The 19,527-nt window shown below is 42.0% G+C and overlaps 1 protein-coding gene and 1 long non-coding RNA gene across 3 annotated transcripts in view; one reads left to right on the top strand and one right to left on the bottom strand.

Moving 5' to 3' along the window:
* The window catches only part of LOC310893311, a 22,659-nt gene continuing 3,132 nt past the window's right edge, over positions 1-19,527 (top strand). Inside the window, exons 1-3 of one of the 2 annotated variants that reach the window (XR_014578892.1) lie at positions 1-4,605; positions 9,090-9,151; positions 15,660-15,817. This is a non-coding gene — a long non-coding RNA (uncharacterized lncRNA). Of the gene's footprint in view, positions 4,606-9,089; positions 9,152-15,659; positions 17,423-19,527 lie in introns of those variants that run through there. The other variant, XR_014578893.1, reaches the window with a different exon arrangement.
* The window catches only part of LOC310893310 (uncharacterized protein), a 24,369-nt gene continuing 13,941 nt past the window's right edge, over positions 9,100-19,527 (bottom strand). The window contains exons 4-6 of the mRNA XM_083822086.1: positions 16,093-16,205; positions 15,713-15,797; positions 9,100-12,426 (exon numbers count right to left, since the gene is read on the bottom strand). Coding sequence (XP_083678212.1) covers positions 12,392-12,426; positions 15,713-15,797; positions 16,093-16,205 — 233 coding nt within the window. The 3' untranslated portion in view covers positions 9,100-12,391. The remainder of the gene's footprint in view (positions 12,427-15,712; positions 15,798-16,092; positions 16,206-19,527) is intronic.

Below are 19,527 nucleotides of genomic sequence, written 5' to 3' on the forward strand. Positions count from 1 at the left end.
TGGCCGCCGGCTCTGAGGGGCAGAGTGAGGCGGTACGGTTCTTTCGTCCCCCCTCCTTCCCGTCCCCCCCTCCTTTTTGCTTAGGCTATTCTCGGAACGCCGTTACGCCACGCGTGGCTCGTGCAGCCCAGTGAGCGCTGCGGTGCCTTGCGCTCCCTCCGCACGCCCGCTCACGCAGTTGGCGTGGGAGGACCCGGGGCCGATCCCTCACGCCGAGTCCCGGCTGAGGGGACCCCGGTTCGGGGTGAGGCTGGGCTCTTTCCCCTCACAAAGGGGCGTTCGGGACCTGTTGACGATCTCCGCCTCGTTCACGGAGCCGCCACCCCTCTCCCCTCACAGCTCGGCGGGAAGGGGTGGTGGCTCCGGGCCCGCCCTGCCGCCCCTCAGTGCCGGGGGACAGCGGGCAGCCCTCGGCCCGGGCCGCCGCCGGGGGGTTCCGCTTCCCCGGGGGAAAAAGGCGATTTTCTGAAGCAGGTGTGAGCCCTGCCGCCGGGATGAAGAAGTGAAAGAGCTGCCAAGTAATTCATCTTCTCCGCCAAAGTCTCGCCTTTCTGGCCATCAGCGGGGGATGACTTGGCGCGCACGTCCCAGCAGTGAATGAAAACTTATTAGAAAAAAAAAAATACTGTTTGAACGCAGCTATTGGCTAGATAAAATCCTTCCAGGAGATGAATGCGCTGAAAATCACACTGCCAAGACATAGCGCTTGGGCTGGGCTGGTATAGTCCTGAGACCCTAAATTGGCTCCGCAGAAGTACCCTTACGAGTCAGGGTAAACCCAGTCATAGTAAAGAAGTGATACTGGAAAAGGATGCACACTAAAAGAGGCAAAAAAAAAAAAAAAAAACTACTTTTGCCTTTCCTGTTCAACTACATACCTCAATGTTGTATTTCCTTTTTATACACGGGACATCTCTTTGGAGCCATTTAAACTCTTTGTATATTTTATGCTCAAACTGAAATAGTGGATACCTATATTTATGATGTGTGATTTGAAACATAACACACTTTCTTTTGTGTTAGGGATTTCTGAGCTTGGTCTGTTCCTTGCCTTTTCTTTCTCACAAGATACAGTACATTTCTCTAGTACAGAAAAAGGTACTCAGCAAAAAGAGAAAAATACACAAATTTCTTGTATCTATGGTTTAACTCTTTTCTGCTGTTATTAAGGGTACATTTTAAGAGCGTGACCTGGTACTAGAAGGATGAAAGCAGCAAGTTCCATTTCAGTTGGCAAAAGTGAAGATGTCAGTAATATAGTATTTCTGTACGTAGACTTGTAGCAAGGCAGAAAGGAGCAGCAATGAAGACACTAAGATGGTCCTTGGTTCTTTTTGGCTTCCAGAATTTCTTCTAATATCTTACTTTACTTTTTCTGGTGTATTTGATAAATAAGTACTTTTCACAGCAACAGTGAAAAATGCATCATTTTTTCAGAAAGACATGCAGCCCTGCACAATGTGGTTCAGCGCCGTTTAAGAACTGGAAGTGTTACAATATACTGTGGTTCTTGGATGCCCAAGGGAAAGAGATTTTTATTATCATTGGTCACAGAACTGCCAAATGTTATCTCATAAATCTGTGTCTTTCACAATGGATGAGGTAAGAAATAACCTTTTTTTTTTATTCTGGTTGGTTTAGGTGGTAATGTCCATGGCAATGAGATACAGCTGCATTGCTTTCGTGGTTATCTGAATACCAAAAAGAGACATTTTACATCACAGAAGTTGTTCACTGAATACAGAATATGGTCCCCACAGCTCTCCCATAAAAATACATTGTGGGAAAACAAACAATATGAATAATACTTGTTTTCTTCTTGTAGTAAGGGCTTCAAATTCCTCAAAAAATGTATTTTGGTCTTTAGATATGCTGAGAAAATGGCCGAGGTATGTAACTGTTGGGGATCTCCTTAAAAAGTGAACGGTACTTTTTAAGTAATTTTCTTTTACTTCATGGATTGATCATTTGAAAAGAAAAAACAACAACAGCGAGCTTGCACCTTTGAAATCTACTGCAAAACTGGCACAGACTTAATAAGGAAGCAAGATGCGAGCCAGTGGGTTTTATGTGAGGTTAATGTCCCATTTTTCTGTGTTGTGAATAGCAGGGGGGTCTCTTTTCATACGGTAATTTACGGGGTTAGGAAGATTCTGCAAAATTGTGTGCGTTTTGAGAAGAAATAAAACAAATGCAAATGGGTCCCTGAGGTTTAAAGAATATTGTGTTCAGTGTAAGATATAACAAATTCAACCTTTTACATTCCTGCGGTGATCTGCTGTTCTGCCTTCAAAAAGAACAGGCTTCCCTAAATCATCACCAAACTTTAAAAAAATGAACTCAGCAAGTAAATTTCAAGACTCTTCAGATTCTACATAAATTGATTTTTGAAAGAAGATACAATTTTAGGACTTTTTTTTGGTGAAATTAGTAAAACACTTTGCAAAGTTAAATACAGAGCGCTACCTGCCATAATGCAGAACCAGTTTGTGTCCTTCTTGTCCTCAGATACAGAAACAAAACCCACTCACCTTATTTACAAAATGTACTAACTAGGGTTGCCGCCAGGTTGGTTCCCAGCCAGCCTAGCCAGTTTTCATGTCTTCTTGCCAATGAGACATATGAAGACAATTTTGTTTTGTTCTGTTTTCTTTTTTAATGCAAGCAGATGTGACTCACTAGGTGAACTGGCTCCAGCATGGGATGTGTTGGAGTTATGGCGCATGTACCCTGCTGACTTGCTCCTGCATGGCAACTGCAGTGCCTCCTGGGTTTGTAGGGTACAAACAGTGCATCTCCAGACTGAATCGTGCTTGCTCAGTTGGTGTAATGTGTGCAGCACCCTTCTGAGCTCCTGTGCAACTCTAGCAGGCCTTTGCACACCAAGCTATCGTTTGCCAAAACAACCAGTATCGTTATACCAAGTGGGTGAAGTCCTAAACTCCCATTCCCAAAAACAATCTAGCTCTTTCAAGACATGAGGCTGAGGATGCTCAACAGTAAATAATAAGCACAGTATCCTCCCTCAAACTCATCCTTAAATCTCAGCTTCACGGTGATGCCTATCAAAATCTCGGTTGGTCTTTGACCACTTCTTGTCATGCTGACCAGTAATGTCTTCTGTCTTTACACTCTGTTCCCTCTTAGACATCTGTTCCCCTTTACATTGGATGATTTCTGTGTAAATACTTTCATTCTGCTTTGTTCCCTAGCACAAGAAACAGACCAATACAATGGTAATACAAAGAGTAACAATAGTATGAGGCATCTGGTGTCACATCTGATTGGGCCCTGATGTCTCATCTATCAGCCCTTTCCTATTTTGAGACGTGCAAACTCTGTAGGACCACTTGTGTGAGTAAACGTTTCCAGAATCAGGCCCACAGCTGCTCTGTGTTCAGAGAAGGGCTCTCATCAAACAGAAACCCCTTGCTAACTCCCAAGCCGCACAATAACAGAAACCCCTTGCTAACTCTCAAGCCACACAATAACCTACTATCCCAATGATTCCCGTTGCTGCCACCATAGCTGTTGTCTTCGGCTGCTACCTATAACATTATTCTAGGAACATGCAAATGAAACAACGTCAAACGTGCATCTCTTGGCCCCCTCCTTAAGTCCCACCGTTTGCTGTTTAAAAAATGCTCTGCAGCACTAAGAAAGAGCTACGTTCATCATCAAGTGCTTATACAATGCTGTAGAAGCTACACACAGAGGCTTCTATTAAACAATTGCTATGGGAAAAATAACAGCATCTCTTGTTTTGTAGTGTTTACTGTATCGTCCTGGTATACATCCATTACTTCAATTATCTAAAGAAAGAGGCTTTGATAGATTATGACCCAGTGATGTTATCCTTGTGAGAGGCACACACATGCACTGATTGTTGAAGGTAGAAAATGGTTGCTTTGTGCAGTTATGGTTGTGTAGCGGAGAATATAGATCAGTAGAAGCACGAAGGCAGCCTAGTCCTTAGTCGTGTATTCATACCAATTAGGATTGCTTCATTAATTGAGGTGAGAGCCAACCTTCGTGGAAGTTTGTCCAGTGCTCTACACCATTTTGATCCTTGAGAAGGACTCGTGACTTGGGAAATACAGAAGACTTCCAGTAATGTTAAACTATTTGAAAAATGCACTGTCTACTATGTTTGCACAACATTCACAGAAGGCAAGTCAGTGAACTGGCAGATCATGAGATAGATTTCCTACTCCAGAGAGTTGGAGCCCGAAGCAAACATCCCTCTCTCCTTTCCATCCCTCCACTGGCAGGCAGGACCGACTGCTCGGGAGGACAAGAAGCAAAGCGTGCAGCATGTGGCTGGTAATTCCAGTTCTCTGTTTGTTTATTTGTTAATAAGTAAGCCCCACTCGGGTTGGGCAGGTCTTGGTAAATCCTTAAGAGACTTTCTGCATACCCAGATGTGTAATCATTAATACCCAGTGCTGCAGCCGAACACACACACTAGCGAACTGTTGTGCCTGAGCAGAGTCCTGAGGGCATAGAGGGTCTGCACACACCGACACTGCTGCGAGAGCGGGACCTTGGGAAAGCCCCGGCTGCCTGCCTGTTTACATTAGCAAATGCTCCCTACTTTGGTAGAAGGTACTGCCGTCATACTTTGCATATTAGATTAAGGAAAAAATACTTAGACGCTTAATGCAATGTGGCACTTAATTATATTTTTCTTGTTCAAGGAAGGAAGTTATGCTCTCCAAAAGAAAAATATTTTTTTAGCTTAGAATGGATGTCCTGTGCAAATGCTAGACAGATTTATTCCCCACCCCCCCCCCCCTTCTGGAAGTAAAATAGAAGAAAAATTAATTTTCTGTATACAGTATTCATCTCTCTATTTTATTCTCCTTACTTACATCTGAACGTTGATTCTACAAAAGTAAATGACTGGTGCTGATAAGCAAGTAGTACTGCGTACTTTGTGCGGCTGCTGTGCTTTGTATTTCCCAGTTGTACCCTTTTGATTAAAGGACATCACACTAGGAATATTGAATCAGGCTTTGTCCTTGCAAACAGCAGAGCAATAGTATGTCCAGTACTTGAAATTGGACTTGAGGTAGCAGTATGCCAAAGCAAGGCCTTAGGTGCAAACGTTGCAAAGTTGCAGCAAAGTGTTACCAATTGTACCATTTTCTGGCATTTTAATCATTTTGTCACTTTGTTCCTTTTCATTTACCTGGAAAAATGCAGCTCTGGCTTCTGGGGTCCTCTCTGACCCCACTCCCAAGGTGATGGGCCTCTTCCTTCTCACCCTCAGGCTGGAGCCTCGAACAGCACCAGCCTGGCCCCTGCACCCCGGAGCTCAGGGATGCCCAGCGCCCTCCATGCAGGCAGGCTTGGGCTCCATGGCTGCGCTCGCTCTTCTGACCTGCACATGACTTGGCTCCCAGATCTGCCATGTGGGGCTGCACCTGGTACTTCAGTGAACGGAATAAGCAGAAGGAATTGCTTATCAGGACCATCAGGAGCGTGCCACTCTGCAGAGAGGAGGACTTGAACCTCTGCAGTTCTCTGATCTACTTTACATGCACATGTAGCTCGCCCCATGTGGTCAGACCATCCTTCCTGTTTTTCTGACCAACTGCTTTGTATGAACAAAATAAGTGGTGCCTTGATACCCAGACATCCACCCTGCACTCCCTGAAAGCCATTTTCAGATATTCAATTGTACTGTTCAATTGTAGATATTCAAGGTGCTTTTGATACTTTGGTATCAAAAAAAAAAACTTTGGTACTTTTAGGTTCCATCCTAAAAACAGGTGTTGGATCCTTTGGTTACAGTCAATGAATACAGCCTTTACAGTTTACTGCTTGTCTTTGTCTCCTGCTTTACTCAGAGGATGGCTTATTTGTACCTGTCTTTTGGGCTTTGCTGATAGTTTATCTAGAATTCAGCCATTAAGCTGAACATGCCTATGCATGTCGCTCCAGTTAATCTAATACAGCTAATCTGTCCCTTGCAACAAAAGATGATGATGTCACTTATCAATAGGTAAAAAACAAAAACTTTTTTTTTTGAGGCTATCTGTAAAGATTGGTGTCTGTTTATACATGGGACTGACTGAAGCCTACAGTGACTAGTGACAGTAGAAATTTTTTCCAATTCATTTTAACGGTTATACCATCTCCCATAGTCAAATCTGTTATCAGAGAGCATTTCTCAAATCTGTTTTCTATGAAGACAGAAAACAGCTGAAATATGTCTGTAAAAATATAGAAATTCAAAACATTATAGTTCAATCTAGTTAATTAAATTATGAGCACACAATAGGGAAAAATTGAAAACTGAAATGTAGATCAAGGAACATGCTGAAACTTAATTCAGATTGCTTTTTCTTATTTATATTCTGAATTGCATTATGCTCTTTTGAACTGCTCTTTTACAGAAGGAGACTAGTACTTAGTGATTTTGCTCTGATGACTGAGCAATACTAGAAATAGAAAATAGTTCTAAAAGAATCAGTTATATGGACATTTGGGATTCATAATGGAAGATAATGGTCTTTTTGATGATGAATCCACTATATAAGCCAAGAATATTTCAAGAGCTTGTTTCAAAGTAGATCCATTAGCATAACCTGGGACATATCCTTCATCTTCCAGATAAGTTCTTGTACTGTTGTAATAACAAAGTTAGAGTGTTGGACAATTTTTGAAGTAATTATGTGCTTTTCCCAGAGCCAGACTTCAGACTTGGTTCCTTCAGTGTATATATTTTCAAGCAAATTACATAATCTGTGTTAGTGTAGAAAAATTGGGGTTGGGGTTATTTGCATAACATCATAGACATGTTTTAAGAAACAAATGTTTTCTTCCACTTCTGGATCACAGGGTCATTAAATGTCTTTTTGGATTAGCTGGCAGCATGAACTGTAGCTATCCAGAATGTTTCTAAACTCCTTGCCAACATTTCTTCTTCTTCTTCTTCTTCTTCTTCTTCTTCTTCCTCTTCTTCTTCTCCTTCTTCTTCTTCTTCTTCTTCTTCCTCTTCTTCCTCTTCTTCTTCTACTTCTTTCTTTTTTTCTTTCTTTCTTTTTCTTTCTTTATTTATTTATTTTTCTTTCTCTTTCTTTCTTTCTTTCTCTTTCTTTCTTTCTTTCTTTCTTTCTTTCTTTCTTTCTTTTTTCTTTTTCTTTCTTTCTTTCTCTCTTTCCCTCTTTCTCTCTTTCTTTCTCTCTTTCTCTCTTTCTCTCTTTCTCTTTCTTTCTTTCTTTTCTTTCTTTCTCTCTTTCTCTCTTTCTCTCTTTCTCTCCTTTCTGAAACTGTCTAATGCAATGCCCAATGACCTGTAAAAACTGTGGCATACATGAAGCACACGCTATTTGGTTATAAACTGATAGCCCTTTTTGATAGTTAATCTTGTGCTCTTCAGAGCACATGGTAACAAATCTGTTACAAAATATGCTAAACAAAACCACTTTTTTATATGCATCTGGAATACCTCGTAGCAAGATTTTATGGTTTATGTGTATACTAATACTTATGATGCCCATGCCCATTTTCAGGTATTGCTTATCTCCACCAAAGACACTGCAATAGAAATAGTCAATTGGATGTGACATTTCCTTACAGACTCATGGCGGTGTGCTTTTTATTTTCTTGAAATATCAGTCTGCAGAGTTGAATGTTACTGAAAGAGTGTTCAGCTGTGTAGGAAGAAAATCTTTCCCTAGGTTACGTTTCTTTACGTGTCCCTTTCTTTAAAAAGTGTTTTGACTACTTTTCTTGCAAAAAGAATTGCAGTATTGTTCTACCTGCAGTATATTATTATGGAACTTAGGCAGTTACTGTTGTGTTGACTAGCTGGCCCCCAAAATTCGGTGTATTTAATTCAAGTTTGCAAGCTGGTGATCTCCCATTTTATATCAGTTTATTTCTTGGTGGTTTTCTAGTTTATTTTATTTATCTCAACTATTTAAAATGTCTGCAAATATCCCCATGGTAATAGAATTCACTTGGCAGCAATATATAGCTATATGAATCATGACTAGAGAGTAAATAAAGAGTTTAAAGCATAACTAAATACCAAATGGAAGTTGATATGTTTGGTAACAGCAGAAGGTGTTTAGTGTGAATATACTTCCACACCATTAATATTCTTTCCTGGAAAACCAGAGTTCTAGAAAAAGTTGTTTCAGGCACATTTGAAAGTTTGGTCCTGCTGTTTGGGGGATGTCACACAAAACAAACCCTGAGGCTGAATTCTGAGAGCAAAGGTGGCTATTGTAATTCTGTAAGAAAGAATTTGGGATCATTGATTTTTTTGTGATTATAAATCTGTTTGTGCTGTGGGCTATCCACAGTGGATATATGGAGAAGTAATCTTTTAGAAGAGCTCTTAGCTGGAGGCCATGCTTTTGATACACTGCTGGCTAAAGCAGCATTTATGGACTTTCAAAAGATCTACTGTACATACATATAACTTCCAACAAATAAACAGATCACTGTTTTTCATAATAGTATGTAATGGAATAAGATGGCTGAATATTTGCAGAGCATTTTTTTGCAAGGGAACAGTATTCGATTTTCTTTGGCTACAGTTGGCAAAGGAGCCTTTTTCAGAGTATTCGTAATTACCACAGCTATGAAAAAAGTGTCCATTCAACTTAATGTCTTGGATGGACCCATTAGCTACTGATGTCTTTTTGCATAAATGCACAGAGTTGTAAAAGTGACACAGGTTTTTAATGTAGGACATCTTAATCCATTGTGATAGCTATGGGGCTTCTTCAAAACACAGAGGGGAGACTGTGCAGTCAAGGGTATCTTAATTCCATAACTAAAGTTCAGCAAATGGAAGAGAGAGCATTGAAAGACTTAAATAAACCACAATGTGATAAATCATAACAAAGTACAAAATGAAAACATTCAGTTTATTTAGGGAATGCTCACAAAGAATGGAATACATCAGTCTTAGACCAAGGCATACATTTATCCAGACTGCTGTTAATTCACAGTTTATTTATAAAATGATTCCATTTTTGATAACATCTGTGTATGGCAAGATGCCTAACCTCTGGGGCACAATGGGGAGAAGTTATTAAGCTAGCGTCCTCCTTTCTCTTTATGTACAGAGAAAGAAGTTGGAAGGAACCACAGTGTTACACTGCTGACGCAACTCCGGCAGCAACACCAGGTGGGTCCGACTGCTTTACACCCATCAGAGGAAAGAGAGAGCTCCTCTAAAATGGAGAGAACAGGAAATCGTGATAGGAGGTTCTCAGAACAGCCAACCAAAGCAAGCTGGTAGACCTATTCTGATACAAGTCAACACTTTGATTTCTGTCATGGAGGAAATCAAACAAAAGTGATTTCATAAAGAGACTAAATCCAATCAGAAACTACCTTGTATGTTTTGTGTCAGTTTGCGATGAAAACTCCAGCTGTCTCCATGCAGTACAAAAATTTATGGTTATTACAATTCTGCTTTTCTGATTGCTGACTGGGAAAACACTAACACATAATTTCTATTTGTGCAAATTTTTGAAAGAGCAGTGTGCGCTAGTGACTAATGCACCTATAAGGCAAAGTACTAATCTGGATTGAAACAAAGTTCTTATAATGCATTTTTGTGTACAGAAATTCCTTTTGCTGTCTATCACCGCCAAATTTATTATGGCTGAAAAAATAAATCGGATTGGCCACAAAATGTTTTTCTCTAATAGTAATGACTTAAAATATATTTTTGATAATGGAAAAAATAACATATTGGTCATTTCATCTGACAGTTTTTACCACTTCCTGCCTGATTATTGAGGAATTCAGAATGCTTTTTGGCCAACAATAAGTATGTCTACACTAGGGAATTTCTTGTTCTTTTTTTCAGGAAACACAGCTACATTAGTGCTATTAATGCAGGCTTTCTCACCACCATTTATCTAATGCTGTCTGGGCTCCGTCACTTTTCTAGATCCCTTTTATCTGCTCCACAGTGGGCCCCTATCCTGCAATTAATTCCTCTTGGTACAGAGGTTGGCAGCACTTGCCGCGGGGTCTCGGCCATTACAGATATCTTTATGTAAACGCAAAGGAGATAGCAGCACCTGAGCTGGCAAACACAAGGCCGGCAGCTTGCATGCAGAGCAGATTTGGCTCGTTGAGATATGTGGCCACAAAGTGACCATTTACCCTTCTGTGCATGTGTTGCTGGGGCAGGAGCTGCATGCTGTGGGGTCCCTGCCCTCCCTGGGGCACTTGATGTCCAGTGCAATCAGTTAGAAAATGAGAATGAGACTGGGTCAATCTGCTTGCCATTTTATCTCCTCCCAGTGTGAGCCGAGGAGCTATTTCGCTTTGGTATTTCACTTTTCTGGAGTTTTCCCGCTCATCTTTTTCCTCCCCTCCTCTTTTTTTTTATTAATTTATTTTTAATAAAACTTTAATTTTCTACAACAGATCACTTTTGTTTAATAAGAACTAACACATCAGCAAACGGAAGGGTGTTTTTCAGACTTCAGCACACCGGCTTTCACTGAACACCACACATGTCCCTGGTAAATAAATTAGGAAATAAAGAGCACTAAACTGATAAAACAATGTCTGTATTTTGCTGACGGCTGGCATCCCTGCAGTACAGCTGCTTCTCCCAGCCCCCTGGGAGCTGAGAAGGGGACAACAACAGCAAGCTATGCAATGTGACTGACATCTCTTCTACTCCACCAACCTAAAGGCGCACACCTACGTGTACCCACCCTCACCATCAGTCCAGAGGCATTTCTATAGGTTTTTTAGTGTCTTAAACAATTTTTAAGACACTACGAAAGATTTTTAAGACACTACTTTTTTGGGGGAGTTAATGGCTTCTCTAGAGCATCCGTTTGTGAAAGTCCTGTAAGGATGGTCATGCAGGAGATCACACGGGATGACATTAATGAACTCTTTTAAACATGCAGTCTGTCGCTGAGGAGACAACCTGACCGTGTCCCTCAGAACATGCCTTTTTATTTCATTAAGCATCTAGCCTAACAGGTTGCTATGCCTGCAAGCATCCCAAAGCAGCCAGCTGTATTTGTAATGAAATATTAAAATCTGCAGTCATCAGGAGAGGGGAGTCCTCACCAAAGACTAAGAGAAGAATGCAGCGGCTTTGGGCTTTCTGCCTGAGCAGATAAACCTTGACTTCTGTTGTGCCTTTGCTTTCTTGAGAAGCCCCGAGTGCTGTTTCTGGTTGGAGGGGAAAGAAGTCTTTTGCTGTGACTGTCGGCACTGGAGGTGGCCGTTCCAAGCTGGAGTTGATGCTGAAAGCCAGCAGTGCCAGGACTGCAGTGTGGCTCCCCACCGCAGGCAATACCCAGCGCTGTTGTCTACATGCGGCCCCTGATTGCTCCAGCCTAGTCCTACACATTTCCTCCTCCGCTGCTGATTTATGATGGCTTTTCCTCAGTCACGCCCTGTTTCCCAGTGTCTGAGTCCTGTGAGGAGCTCTCTGCTTTAAAGTGGGTGTTGAAAAGGCGAGAGGGAACAGGAAGGTAGTAAGTAACTGGGTGATGGTTAATTAAGTTAGCCTTCCAGGAGCTAAAAGACAAGAAATCTCACACGCTGTAAGGAGAAGTCACTCCTCAGGAAATCCTTGTTCCAATGGAGCAGGAAAACAAGCCTCTCACAATAGAAAATATCTTCCCATCAGCAGCATTAGAAAATGATAAAGCAACCAAACCGTGGTAGAATGAATCATCACTCAACAATTTGTCTTCAGTGCTTTCCCAGTGATTGCTTGCAAAGGTCGTGGGTTGCTAAGCCAGACTTTGGAGGCTCTAAGATGGGGAAGGCCATTGGAAAGTCCTGATGTAGTAAAGACGCTGACTTCTAAATTTCAGATGAGCTCAGAAGCAGAGTATCAGCAGGAAGATCCATCTTCCTTGTTCTAAATTAAAGACGTGCGTTTTAGCAAATCTGAGGGAAGTGTTGTGGTTGCTATGGATAAAATATATGCAGGGTCCAAAACTCAGAATTCACTCTCTTAGTAGACAGAGAGCAAAGAAGGCAGAAGAAGTTAAAGGAGTCTGGTGCTGTCACATCCTCTGCAGAGATACAGAGTTGGCTCCAGACTATGTCATGGAAAGTAGCTTTGACTGCAGTGTTCCACTGCCCGCTGTGGTACCTGGCCCTAGCATCCTTCTAGTTCACTGGAGTGACTGAAGTACGGAAGGTCTTCAAGCCATCATTCAGCTCCCTCTTCGTTACCCATTTGGATTGTCCAAGTAATTAATTTACCACTTGTAATTCTGTCATAGTAGGAGGACTTGAGCTTAAAAACGGAAAACCACTGGATCCTGCTGCATTTGTTTTAAAACTGACGTCCTACAGAGGTGTCACATTCTCTTCCTTCCTGCAGATGTAGGCTTGTCTAAAATATCCACCCTCCTTTGCCATTCAGTTATCTCCGGTGTAGCACCGTTGCCTGTAGCAGCACTGAGAACAATTAAGATAAGACATCTGTGTTTTATCACTGTGTGGTCTAACCTTACTTAGAGCAAGTCTGGCTGATGTAATAAATAAATAAAAAAAAAAGACGCCTAACAGTACATTTCCTGCCCTAAAGCTCATGTTATTGCTATCGACAACCTAGCCACAAGGGATGTCTCAATGATGGAAAATGTCATGGAGGAAAGGCTGGTGGAGAGCAAGGTTTTGGAGTTAGACTGGGGCAGCAGGCATAAGGACAGGAAAAAAATGCAGCGAGGTTTCATGTCCATTGTGCTCTTGTAAAGACAAGAGCAGTATTCTTGGGGAAAATGATAGAAAAATGCTTAGGCAGTGTTAATCAACCTAATTGTTAGTGACCTCCTGAGCTCAAGGGAATGTACAGCTTTCATGGAGCTCCCTTCAGTTCTGTTTTTCTCAAGATTGCAGAGATATTGTTTCATTTCTGTGTTTTGTAATGGTTTGATTTGCTGTGACTCTCCCCCAAAAGCGATAAGCTTTGCTGTGCCTCTGTCCTGAGAATGTCCAGACATGCTCCATACCCTTAATGGGATTATTTTTACTCTGTCTTAAGGGTATTTTAGGTCTTCAGAGAAACTGGGTTTTAGCTGATACCTTACAGGCATGTTAGATATATAAAGACTGATGTCAGCTGCATACACTACTGAATAAAGTATGTCAGAAATATGTAATGCATGATAAACAGAAAGATGTGCTTGGGGTTTCCATCATCTTTCTTCTTAGAGAGGTATTTCAGGACTTCAACTAAATGCATATGTCTTACATTAGAGAAGCTTAACAGTCTCAGAATATGTATATCCCCATTTCCCTTCAGCCTGTGAAGCTGCCTTACTACCAACGCTGAGTAAAGTATCTTTATTGAGTCACTGTAAACAGCTCCTATTCAGCTCTCAACCCTGCAATCACGCTACTGAGTTTTTTTTTTTCCTGCAGCTTTTTTTCTTTTTCGGAAATAAGAACCTTCTCATGCCCATTGATTTCATCATTCAGGAATTTAATTCAGCATTCACCTTAAAAGGCCATTCATTTCGAGTTTAGGGAGGAGTGCATTTACTTCCTTTGCAAAATGTGATGTCAAGGTTTATAGATTTTTTTCCCCCTCAATTCATCTTGAAATAGGAAACGCAGAAAGAGCAGGGCCTGTAGTAGAACACAGCACACATTTATATGGGGTCGGCTAAATGAACAAAGCTGAAGGGCTCAAATGGGACACCTTGAGCACACTGGGTGCTCTTTCTGAGGGTTACAGATACGGAGAAAGGCATGGCCTGTTTCGGCAGGGTGCTGATTCAGGCTTCGTAATTAGCCAGTTAAAGAGATCAAAGAGAGAAAAAAAGTCAGATGAAAGCTAGGTGCTGGTGTGGCTGTAATTCCTCTCTGAAATATCTGGTTCCCAGATTACAGTGATGTCAGACTGTGTCTGTCACAATTCCCGTGGGGAGGAGGAAGATAAAACAAAGGCCTGCAGGCTTCACCAAAACACTTTTTGTATAGATTTCTCCACATTGGATCAGTGACTGTAGATGAGGCTGGTGGCTCCATGTGTTATTAAAGTTGTCTACACATCTCATTATAAAGCCCCTTGTCCAGCCGGTTGTAACTTTTTTGGAGTTCAGCTTCTGGAGCTGGGCCGTTTTTGGCTGCTCTCGCCACCTGAACGTACGCACGGGTATGTGACGGTACTGTGCAGATACAGGATAAAAGTGCAACAGATCTCACTCAGGTCAAAGGCTTCTGGAATGAGTATTTGGCATTTGGTATCAGGCGGTGTGGAGGGGGGAAGTGGGCTTTCTGAAAGGGCTCTGTCTTTTACGGTCCTTGAGCAAATTCAGCCAGAGTTAGCTAAGACAGAAGCCTTTCAATGTCTGCAGCTCACACATGTTCAACAGAAACCTTTAAAATTTTAGCAGCTAACCTCCCCGATGATTTTGCCTGCCTTGTGCACAGTCTGGTCCAAATTTAAGTGTTTCTTTTTGGGGGGGGTGTAATAGTTATGAGGCTCTGTGGCAGGCCATGCTTATGTTTAGAACTGAACTCAGTGCCGGGCACTGCCTGATTTCCAGCCAGCATCCCCTGGGCTGGTAATCCTGGGCAATTCCCCTGGGCAAGCTGCTGGGGATAAGGAGCCTCAGAGCGGCACAAACTGGACCCAGAGGGGGCAGGAGGGAGGGCAGGAGGTTTAAAATGGGAGCAGAAATGGGGCACAATGCTGATTCAAACTGCAAGCCAGAAGCCAGAGGGAACTGGGAAGGGAGCTGTGTGCGCACCAGAGCTGGGGGACCTGGGAAGTCCCCATGAGCAGAACCTGGGGCTGAACCCCATGAGGTGGCACAGGAAGAAGGCAGCATTATCTTGGATTTGCCAGGGCCAAGGATTTGCTAGGGCCGAGGATTTGCTGAGCAAGAAGATTAGGAATGTGTGGGAAGTTTAAGGAGCAGAGGCGAGGACTGGCTAAATCTGAAGTCCAGGACTGAAAGCTGAAGGCAAGAAAATGGGGCAGTGGTGCAGATAAATCACCCCTGGTGTTTAAATGCTGCCTTGGATTTGGTCACGATGCTCCAGAACTTGCACACTGGGCAAACTTTGGATAATGTTACCCAAATGCTCTTCACTTCCTTTGTGATCAATATGATGCCTAACATGAAAAAGTACTGAGTGCTCGGAGATATAACTAAAGTCTATGAGGGCTAGGTTTTCTGTATATCCAAAAAAATATAATGTGAAGTGTTTGGAAAAATCGGGTTTTAATATTCCAAATTGGCGCCAAAACTGAATGTATCTTTCTCCTCATTTTTCATCTGCTCACCTTAGTTTTACAAAGAAATCATCAATATTTGTGAAGTACTCAAATTTTATAATACTGAGTGTCAGTAAAAAGCATACTTTTGGGAACAAATGATTCTTCAGAGTGAAGTAAAAGAATACAGCCCAGTAAAGTCTCAAGCCACAGTGAACAACCAGGAGAACACCAATCGTGCAATCATGCTCATTATATGGCCACCTCTTTTTCTGTATGCTGGCTGAAGCAGAGCTACTCTGAAAAAAGTAATGTAGCATGTCAATAGGAGCTGAGTCACAGTACATCCATGGAAGTGCTAATTGGAAAAACAGCATCCTTTTCCTTTCATGTAATAGTAATTGTGTAAAAGCAGTGTTTTTTCCAAACAGTCCCCACTTATATATCCCTATAAACTTTGCAGGAGGGATGCAGACCATTGGATAAGGACAAGATAATGGCTTCTTCCTTAGTTACCTCTTCTGCAGCCCTTGGAAGTCCTCTGTGGATCCCTAGAAGTCTGTAGGCCACATGTTGTAAACCACTGTCGCTGACTGTATAGCTCACAAAGAAAAAAAAAAGGTAAATCAAAAGTCATTTTCTTGGTCTTTCTAGTAACATATGCTGCGTAATAAGTAAGTGCATGAAATATCCAACACCCTTGCTGCTAGCAGTAATCTTGAAAGGAGGAAATGAGTTTGTTATGACTCTTCCATATCAGATTGTCTGCCTAAAACTTTGTCTCCTTATTTACTTTATTTGTTTTCTCTCCCTCAATTGCCACTGCCATATTTGCTCTGGTTGACCAACATTATTGTAGCCCCAGCCTGAGTTAGGGTTCCAGTATGCTGGCTTACCTCTGCCCATTTAGTCCAGCTCCTATCGTGCCCCAGCTTGTGCTGCGATCTGGTTGAAGTGCTCACGTACTTGAATGTTTCCATTCCTTTGCAATTGGGAGCGTTATTTGATTCTGCAAAAACAAACATTATGAAAGTGTTTGGAATTTGGGAACTTCTGACACCAATGCATAAGGACCTGTAATTACAGCAATGCTCCCCTCCATCCACCACAGCTGTCTCCAGCAATGTTCCCCCTCGTTAGAAATCTATCCTATAATTTCAGATTAGAACTGGAACATAAAGCAGTAATTGCCCTTTCTGTTCGAGTCTTTGAGGAATTTACATTGTCAAGCTGAGACATTTGCTGTGCTTAAACCTTTCCACCCCTCGGCAATAGGTCTTTACTTGAACTTCACTTCACTTTGCTTCATTTGCATTGGCAGTTCCCCTGGTTCAAATGCTGTGAGACCTGGTTGCAGACAGCATTTGCTCCAGGAAGTGCAAGCGTCTGATTCTCCCTATAATATTACAATCACTGATCTACTTATTTTTTTCTTACCGCTTGACATTCAGCTTCTTTTTTTTTTTTGTGTGTGTGTGTGTTGATGACCTGTGTCACTTTCCCATTAAGTTATTCTGGCTGTGAAAATCATAGAATTGAAAGTGATGTGAAGTGATAGGCTTATTCAGTCCCCTGTTCTGAATACCTTCTCCTTCATGGAATATAGAACAAGAAATATATATTGTTATTTGTTACCCTTTAAATGACAAATCTTTAAAATTTTTGGTTGCTTGGATGTGTAGGAGAGAAATATGAGAGACTTGCTCAAGCTCAGAATATGTCACTGCTGCCTCAACATTGGTGAGGCTGCACCTGGAGAACTGGGTCCAATTCTGGGACCCCCAGTACAAGAGAGACCTGGACATACTGGGGAGAGTCCAACGGAGGCCATCAAGATGCTCAGTGGACTGGAGCATCTCTCCTAGGAGGAAAGGCTGAGAGAGCTGGGACTGTTCAGCCTGGAGAAGAGAAAACTCAGGGAGATCTCATCAGTGTATGTAAACATCTGATGGGAAGGTGCAAAGAAGGTGGAGCCAGGCTCTTTTCAGTGGTGTCCAGTGCCAGGACAAGAGACAATGTCAAAAACTGGAGCACAGGAGGTTCCCTCTGAACACCAGGAAGCTCTTCTGTGCTGTGCAGGTGACGGAGCACTGGCACAGGCTGCCCAGAGAGGTTGTGGAGTCTCCTCCTTGGAGATCTACAAAAGCCACGTGGTTGTGGTCCTGGGCAACCCACTCCAGGTGTCCCTGCTTGAGCAGGCAGCTCAGACTGGATGGCTTCCAGAGATCCCTTCCCACCTCAGCCATTCTGTGATTCTGTATGAAAGTGTTAGTAATTAGATGCTGAGCTGGAGGCATAGGCTGTAGCTCCCTGCTCTCTTATTTCTGCTGCTTTGTTCTTCTAAGCCCTGAGTCTTGGCTGCTCCCCTCTAAAAAACTCTGTGCTTGCTAGCAGAACTATAACAGCACATAGATAATGCAAATTTGCCAGTGAGTTCTTTTTAGCTATTTATTTATTTTGATTTCAATTTGCGAAATATAAAAAAATGTTTCTTTTCCCAGCCTCTGAGCACATTTAACAATGGATTAAAAAAGCAGACCAACCCCCTAAGAGCTTTAGCAAACCACTAGCTTTTTCCCATGTGCCAGGACGCATCGTCAGATTTTTCAAAAGTAGCAAAATAGACAAAAAGGGCTTTGTGTGGGTGGGCTAAAAGAAGTCTAATGTGTGAACAGGGGGCCGGAGCACTTAGGATGCTCTCTTCTCTTGTCTTCCTGCCTCTTGCCTATGATTCTACTTAGCAGAGGTACGCACATACAGATGCATGTATGTACATATGTACACGTTGCTCGAGATACATCTATAACATCCATGTATTGGGAATTATGCTTTGACTGGCTACACACCACATTAGCTGTTCCTGACATTTCCTGTTCCAGCTTTCCCCTCTTGAACCACCAGCACTGTTTCTTCCGCTTTATTGCTGCCAGCACACAATACAATGCCAAAGATAAGTTTCTAAGTAAGTTCCACGGGTAATTTGTAACGCTTTCTTTCTTTCTAATTACCCCCAGTTAGTGGGAATAAATTTTTCCTCAGAAGACACAGCACTAAACCAACATTCCAGTATTCACCTTGACTTTCTGGAGAGGCTGACTTTTAAAAAGTGATCTTCTTCCTAGCAGAAAGCAGAAAATTCTGTCCTCAAAAGTGCTTCTGAAAATCAAGCCTTTCTTTCTGGAGAAAAGCATGCAGTTTGCATTTGCTGACTCTCTTCATGTGTTGCCAATGAGTGGGGATGACCCTAGCCTGACTTTTCCTTCCTCATTATACTTGGTGCGTGTTTGCTTCCCTCGTGGGCTGTTTTGAATGTGTTTGTTTAGTTTCTCACTGTTTGCCATACTAACTTCTTTATTCTTTTCCTTAGGAGCTTGCTGCATATTTTATTTCTGTCCTGAATCTGCACACTGCTTTGCTTCGGTTGGCTGGGTTTAGTGTGCTGATTGTATGAGGATGTGCCTTTTTTGTCATTTTAACCTCTTGAGGGCTACTGCTCTGTTGAAGAGAGAGGAATTCCAAAAACTAAAACTCTAAAATAAAGCCCTACTGACAGCAAAAGGAAAATAAAGAGCCAAAAAAGTATATGCATAAGAAAAATTAATAAAACAGGCATGGGTTAAAAAAAAACTGCATAATTTCTTCCCACAGACATAATCCAGATGTTACTCAATAAATGAATCACATTTAAATATAAAAGAATCATATTTATTGCATTGTATAATTACTTCATTTTTTTCAGTAAGAAAAAAATATGAAAAATCCAGTTTTAGTAATGCCCTCCCTTTCACAAGAATCCAATTTTTTCTTAGCATGGTTTAAGGCCATTGTGGAATATGATCCTGTTATCTCTGGTAAAAGTCTGTGAGGTTTATCAGCAGCTTTTGACACAAATGTACTTAGGATATTGCTGCTTTTCCACAGAAGCTCTCTGGGATCAGTGGGGTCATTCTGAAGATGAAAACTATCTGCACTCCCTGCAGAAACGTCTGAGAGGGCCATAATGGTTATCCGCCTTGCTTCACGTCCCCTCATGGAAAGCCAGTTGTCAATACTGGTGTTAGTGGGATGTCACTTGATGAGATACCTCAGACCTCAGAAGTGAACAGCTACATGCACCTCATAATTTGTACTGAACAGCACACTCACCAGGCTATAGCCAAGCCTGGGAACAGCGAATGTCAGAAGGAGAGAAAAAGCTAACTCAAAATAAGTTTGAAGAAAAGATGAGTAGCGCCGACAGATGGTACAGCGCTTTTAGGAAATCACGACTTTCCCCTCCTTCCATCAGTTGCTAAGGAGAGATTATGTATGAGAGACTACCAAGGATATCA

The sequence above is a fragment of the Anser anser genome, assembly GCF_964211835.1.
Source record: "Anser anser genome assembly, chromosome: 2".
Classification (NCBI taxonomy): Eukaryota; Metazoa; Chordata; class Aves; order Anseriformes; family Anatidae; genus Anser; species Anser anser.